At 38.9% G+C, this 7,500-nt stretch overlaps 1 protein-coding gene across 4 annotated transcripts in view; it reads left to right on the forward strand.

Annotated features, from left to right (window-relative positions):
• Window positions 1-7,500, forward strand: part of Set2 (SET domain containing 2) — a 185,053-nt gene that overhangs the window by 104,672 nt on the left and 72,881 nt on the right. For all 4 annotated transcript variants that reach the window (XM_053790028.2, XM_053790027.2, XM_053790029.2 and 1 more), the window contains one exon: window positions 3,916-4,044. In XM_053790028.2, coding sequence (XP_053646003.2) covers window positions 3,916-4,044 — 129 coding nt within the window. The remainder of the gene's footprint in view (window positions 1-3,915; window positions 4,045-7,500) is intronic.

Below are 7,500 nucleotides of genomic sequence, written 5' to 3' on the forward strand. Positions count from 1 at the left end.
ATGCACCTCCTCCTGCCTTATTGTCACCCCTGACAGTTTTGACACAGTTCTTGCAGCTAGCCAAGGAGGGTCCCCTGCTGGATCAGGAACTTGCATTTTGGTAGCAAAGTGTTCAGCAAAGAGGTCCGCTCTCTCTCTCTCTCTCTCTCTCTCTCTCTCTCTCTCCCTCTCTCCTCTCCCTCCCCTCTCCTCTCTCTCCCTCTCCCCTCTCCTCTCTCTCCCTCTCCCCTCTCCTCTCTCTCCCTCTCCCTCCCTCTCCCCTCTCCTCTCTCTCTCCTCTCCTCTCTCTCTCCTCTCCTCTCTCCTCTCCTCTCTCTCTCTCTCTCTCTCTCTCCTCTCCTCTCTCGCTCTCTCTCTCTCAGCTCCTCTCTCTCCTCTGCCTCTCTCTCTCTCTCTCTCTCTCTCTCTCCTCTCTCTCTCTCTCTCTCTCTCTCTCTCTCCCCTCTCTCTCCCCCCTCTCTCTCTCTCTCTCTCTCTCTCTGTCCTGGGTCCTGTAAGATTCATGTACAAGTCCAATATTTTCTATTTCCCTAGTTAGTATTTCATTCCACTTTTCAGATAGTCTAAGCCCCTTAAAAGCTCTGTGATTCTTTGTCTTTGTCTGTAGAGGGAGCATCTCTCTAGTTTACATCTTCACTTCTTTTTCCTTAAGGGAATCTGCGTTGAGCATTCTTTGACTGGCACATAGTTGATCCTTTTTGGACACTGATTTGGATCCATGTCATTTAAGATATCTTCTCAGCATGTTAATTTGATCCCGGTCACTATTCTTGTTGTTAAAGTTAAATTTGATGAAAGAACCCTCATAACTGTTTACACTTTGCTGGTCAGGGACTCTGTGCATACACATTTGAACTTCAATTAGATTGTGATTTGAATTTACTGTCTCCGGTACTGTTATATTTCATACCAGGTGATCATTATTTAAGTACACATAGGTGAGTGCACATGCATGCACACACACATGCACATGCATGCACATACGCATTTGTTCATGGAGTTTTGACGAGATAGGAATGGACAGAGGGGAAGCAGAAGCTTTTTTGAGCTTGATTTCAAGCAACTTCAGGTCCTGTAACCAACAAAATAGTCTCTTTCATTAGTATGTCTTCTATTATGTCAATTGATACTAAGAAACACTCAATAAATCCATAAAACCCATCCTAGAAAACATCTCAAAGTCATTGTTTGAAACCAACGATAAGGTCAGAGGTTTCCTTTTTTCCTCTTGAGTCAGGATTTTTTTAATATTCCATATAACTCGTTGCACAAATCTATTCTTTCATGTCTAGACCAAAATTTACTGCTCGCAGTGTATGTGAGGATAATGTGCTTAAAACAAAGATCTAAGTGAGTGGTGTCAGTAAAGACCATCTAACCTCCCAACATTCTCCACCTGACTCACAACCCTGTATATACCCGTTTACTCTTTGCCCAGGTAGATATGTTTCTGTCTTGATAAAGTCCATGGTGTGGGCAAAATGTAGTCAATAAAGGATTGCATTATACTGCATTTGTCTATTTTTCCATTGTGTCGGTATTTTATACCATTTATGTATCTCCATCTACGTAAGAGACAGTGAAAGGGTTAAAGAGAGGCAGTCCAGAATTAGTCTGTTTTTGAGCAGGTGGTGGTCATTATGGTGGGGGGGGGTCCTAGTGTTTCTTTTCCCATTTGAAATTAGATTATGCAAATGGCTGCTAAGCAGGAGTCTATTTGCCTATTTAGTGATAAGTGAACCTGAGCATCATATGTAGAAAGACTGCCAAATGTCTTGCCTTACCTGGAGGGTGGTCCAGGGGGGTCTCTTTCCCTGCAACCCAATCCATAACCAAGCCTCACATAGAATGCCACCCACTATAATCTTCTAACATCCACGTATCTGTTTACTGCTAGGTGAACACCAGCAGCAGGTGTAAGATTTGCCCGTACTTCTTGTCCTGCTTAGGATGCCACCTGCAACAGGTCTAGCACCTGGGTAGCAATTTACTGTTAAGCCAAATTCATAGTTATATTGCTAGTATGCCTTCTGTTTCATCTAGTGAGCACAAGAAATCACCCATTAAACTATCAGAACTACCCTACAAAATGCACTGAAGTTGGTAATTTGGCCAAATTTACACAAAATTCAACACATTCTGATTTAAAAACTGAATGCAAAATAAACCTTATATGCATACCAGTCACTGAAACACCCTATCCTCTGTTCATTAATCATGTATCCAGGTCTCCTTGTTAACACTTGCCCTCCATTTTTAAATCTATCATCACACAAAAAATGGAATTTTTTTACCCTATTTCTCAGGAACGATTGTCATGGTGTAGAGAATCCTAATAATTGAAGACCTAATAAAGTACCCATAAAACAGATGGGGGCACAGGGGCCTTATCCTTCCTCAGGAAAATTGGCATAAAATCAAATGTTTCAGATACTTTGAGCTCTGTTTTTCAAGCTGCCTCCAGTCCTGAAATTGACCAAAATCTTCTCTATTTCAAGAAACGTCCAATAAAACCATAGAAACCATCCTTGTTAACACCTCAAATTCGTTATTTAAACCAGGCACAAGGTCAGAGGTTTGCTTTTCCCATTATGCACTTGTGTATGGGGCAGAATTTTTTTTATACTGTGCATACTCGCTGCACAGACTCATTCTCTCCTGTCAGCACCAAAATTTGCCATTCACAGCATATATGAGGGCACTGTGCTTAAAATGTTACTCTACGTGAGTGACAGTGGCATTAATAATGTAGATCTACGTAAGAAAGAGAGTGATAGGGTTAACACCCAAATACCTGTTCACTGCTACATGAACAGTAGGTGTAAAGAGGCTTGCTCATTGTAAGATAAAATATGAGAGAGAGAGAGAGAGAGAGAGAGAGGAGCATCTTGTGCTGTGTCCTTACTCATAATATGGCATACTGTTACTTGCAGTCAGTTCTTGTTGCTAGATTTTGAATAAAGCCATTCCAAATTTTCCAGAATTGCCTTTCGTATCTATACCCTTGAATTGTTTTGAGAGCTTTCCTACTCTGACAGCCCTGTCCCAGGCCTTCTGGATTTATTCCTGCAAATCCAGCTCTTCTGGATTTATTTCTGCAAATCCAGGTCTTCTGGATTTATTCCTGAAAATCTAGGTCTTCTGGATTTATTCCTGAAAATCTAGGTCTTCTGGATTTATTCCTGTGAATCAGAACAGTTTCTGAACAGCTGGACGGTAAGAGCACAGTAATGATGTTCAACTGTACTGTGCATATTATTTCATCATCACATATGTACCTTGTAATGTCATTTATGTACTATTGGGGATCTTATGTTTTATATTGTGGGTGGTTGTGGGTCTTGAATGGCTTGTCTCAAAGGGTCAGGGATTGTGCATTTTACAGTGTGAGAAGCTGTGTCAAATGTTGCTTGCTTTGAAGATTCAGAAATTTTAATTTTATAATACAAGTGGTTGTGGTGTGATTTGGTTTGCCTCAAAGGGTTTCTACACATTAGTAATGTACTATTTTGTGATGCAGTACAGTGCCACAACTGGAATTTTTGACCAAAATCTTATCTCATTCATTACCTATCATAACATAAAATATGGTATTGTGAAGGGATTGAAGCATGCCTGTCTTATGAGCTGGAGGTTTACCAAGCTTGCCTTAAGTCTTCAGGGTTGAGGGTTATACAAGACAAGGAGTTTTTTCTTAAATCTAACAACACAGGCAATGCAGCATAGCCTTTAACTTCATCAGTACATCATAAATGTTGACTGCTTTGAATTGTCAGAAGAGTGTGTACTGTATATTCAAAGTCATTTTCTAATATATAGAGATTGAAATATTTTAGAGTAATGTATGTATTTTTTAAGAGTGAAACTTTTCTGAAGTGATACATGTCAAAATTTTTTTTTCCTTTTCCTGTTCAGTGGTTCACGGTGTCCACTGAGAGACCGATGTACCAACAAAAGGTTCCAGAATTTCCAGTATGGAGATGTAGAGGTGTTCAACGCAGATGAGAAAGGGTGTGGCATCCGAGCGCGCACACCCCTGGCACCGTAAGTTATAATTTTTCTTATCTGTTTTTTAAATTGTAAATTTTCTGTATTCAGATTTGTGTCTGCATGTTTGCATTTACAGTATTAAGAATCAAGATTATTCACCTATTGGCTCTGCAGTAACACTTAAAATGTACGTGTCGAGGGTTGCCCACAGCATATTTATTATGCATGAATTGTAAGTGTACTAGTAACTTAAAGAAGAGATGTTTATTGGTACCAGTTATATTTTCACTTGAAATGTTACTGATATCAGTACCATACCACAACAGTGAGAAGTAGAATTTTGTGATGTTTGACCAGAATGAAGACAACACAGGAGCCTTTATTGTAGTGCTGAATTTTCAACGCTGGATTAAAATTTCCACCTAGTGAGCCCGTATTTTTTTTGTTTCAGTAGTTCTAGTAATTTTTCTTTTTTTATCGTCTAAGAGGGAATCAGCACATGGTAATTAGTAATATCTTCATATTTGCTCCAGGCAGTTTAAAAGGAAATTCTTATTTTTATATGGAAAATAATTTTGTTGGTGAAATTCGTAGAAGAGTCAAAAGTATGAACGTGTAGTAAAAGGTGTGATCTGTTTCATGCATTTTTCATTTGCTGTGTAGAGGCATCTAGAATTATTCATTGTTCAGCCTCTTGTGTTTTTATGCATTATGACTACATATTGATAACAAATGGTATACTAGTTAAATAGAAAGGTACTACTGAATGTACAAATTTCCAGGAAATAATTCCTGTGCCTCAAAGGGCTGTGACTTCAGCGAGATGTCAGTGCATGAGACATAACCTCTATGACACTGAGTGCCAGCAAAATGAGACTGGAATCTACACAGCGAAAACTTGGCAAATCACTCTTCAGCTGCTATACAGGCATATAAGTCACGCAACAGCAGCTTGATAGAGCAGGTACCACTAGGCTCAGGTGTTGTAAGTGGTAGACCAACCGTAACCATGTGTAATATCAAGGAAAACTCTTGCTTTAAGGGCATGCTCATGAAGTGCTTTCTTTATCAGGGATGAGACATTACATTCATCAATTATTAAGCAAGTTGTCTCTAGTGTTTTGACTTATTGTCATCAGTTCAACCTATTTTGTGAAGAAAGAGGTAAATGTTTATATTTGTTTATAAAATATTAGTGAGCAGGAGGTTTTTAAAGTGTACAGAATTCATTTTTCTTCTGAGGTAAATGGAGTGAGGTAGCTACAAGTGTTATTGGCTAGGTAATTTAAGAATTAAAAAATAATCACAGAGAATTAACTTTTATATATATGAAGTACTGTACAGTACCAGCACTTCTGCCAAAATGTATTATGTTGCCTGGATGCAACTGTTGTTTAAGAGAGGAAAATAAATGTGTGTGAGGAAACTTTAACGTGGTGATTGTGCATAGCATCAATTTGTAAGTGAAATTTGTTAAGTATTCGTGTTTGTGGCATGCCTTAGGGTTTTTGCTCTCTTTACTTTTTCCACTAATTACCAGTATTTTTCAGTTACCATTTTAGACATTTGCTACACTTACATACAGTATAATGCTAATACAGTTGTTACTGGGTTGTGGTATAGCTGGGTATCTTAGCAGTTTTGCTGACAGTTTTCTCTTAGGGAGAGGGTTCAACTGCTCACTTAATGTCTTGTTTTGGCAAGCCAATATTTTGGAAATGCTTATACTGTATGTAGTGTATTCCTGACAGACAAGTGTAAACTTGGGTAACACTGTTCCAAAAATATACAGAAGTACAGAAAGAATAATAAAAATACAGTAAAACTTAAGCTTTAAGGATTTTTACAATACAGTGGACCCTCGACCAACAATTTTAATCCGTTCCTGAGAGCTCATCGTTAATCGAAATTATCATTAGTTGAGTTAATTTTCCCCATAAGAAATAATGGAAATCAAATTAAACCGTGCAAGACACCCAAAAGTATTGAAACAAAATTTTTTTACCACATGAAATATTAATTTTAATACACACAAACTGAAGAAGACATGTACAATTACATGACACTTACCTTTATTGAAGATCTGGTGATGATTGATGGGATGGGAGGAGGGGAGACTGTGGATGGTGTTAGTGTTTAGAAAGGGAATCCCCTTCCATTAGGACTTAAGGTGTCAAGCCCTTTTCTGGGGTTACTTCCCTTCTTCTTTTAATGCCACTAGGACCAGCTTCAGAGTCACTGGACCTCTGTCGCACAACATATCTGTCCATAGAGGCTTGTACCTCCCATTCCTTTATGACATTCCTAAAGTGTTTAACAACATTGTCAGTGTCACAATTAAACACTTGTTCAGGTTTCAGTTCTTCACTGTCTATGTACTCCTTGAATTCCTGCACATATTTTTCAGCTGCTTTTTGGTCCAAATTGGCAGCCTCACCATGCCTTATCACACTATGTATGCCACTACGATTCTTAAATCTCTCAAACCAACCTTTGCTGGCCTTAAATTCACTCGCATCACCACTAGTTGCAGGCATTTTTCTAATTAAATCCTCATGCAACTTCCTAGCCTTTTCACATATGATCGCTTGAGAGATGCTATCTCCTGCTATCTGTTTTTCGTTTATTCACACCAATAACAGTCTCTCAACATCTTCTATCACTTGGGATCTCAGTTTCGATAACATAGTTGCACCTTTGGCAAGAACAGCTTCCTTGATTGCCATTTTCTTGGCCACAATAGTAGCGATGGTTGATTGGGGTTTTGTGTACAACCTGGCCAGCTCGGAGACACACACTCCACTTTCAACGATCTCTTTCTTCATATCCATAATAATTCTCACCCTTTTTGCTGTAGGGTTGGCACTAGAAGCTTTCTTGGGGCCCATGGTGACTTATTTTGCAGGTGCAATCACTAAAAACGCTGTGATATATGAAATGTTTCAGTTGTATGTTTGGATGGGACCGTAGTGGCTGGCTGGCTGGCGTGTAAACACTGGCCACAAGTGGACGCATCTCAGACAGAACGAATCGTGTTGGTCGAGTTTTTTAGCGCTAGTCGAGGCAAAATTTTTGCGTTAAAATGTATCGCTAGTCGGATTTAACGTTAGACGATGCCATCGTTGGTCGAGGGTCCACTGTAATGAGCAAATAGCTGGGAATAGGAAAATATTAAAGTATGAGAAGAAGAACAGCATGGTACTTTAGCACTCATACTGAAAAACAAAGAATTTACTAAAAAAAATCAGGAACATAAGAGGAAATCTTCAAGAATCTATCAGATAGAAGCTGTCCATGTAGGAAACAATAAAAACAAAAGATTTTATTGGAATGGCCGGTGGCCAAATAAATGAAGATGTCAAGAAAATTTTTTCTTTTTTTTTAACATCAGCTGTCTCCCACCGAGGCAAGGTGACCCAAAAAAGAAAGAAAATCCCCAAAAAGAAAATACTTTCATCATCATTCAACACTTTCACCACACTCACACATAGTCACTGTTTTTGCAGAGTT

Source organism: Cherax quadricarinatus, chromosome 58 (assembly GCF_038502225.1).
Source record: "Cherax quadricarinatus isolate ZL_2023a chromosome 58, ASM3850222v1, whole genome shotgun sequence".
Taxonomy (NCBI): domain Eukaryota; kingdom Metazoa; phylum Arthropoda; class Malacostraca; order Decapoda; family Parastacidae; genus Cherax; species Cherax quadricarinatus.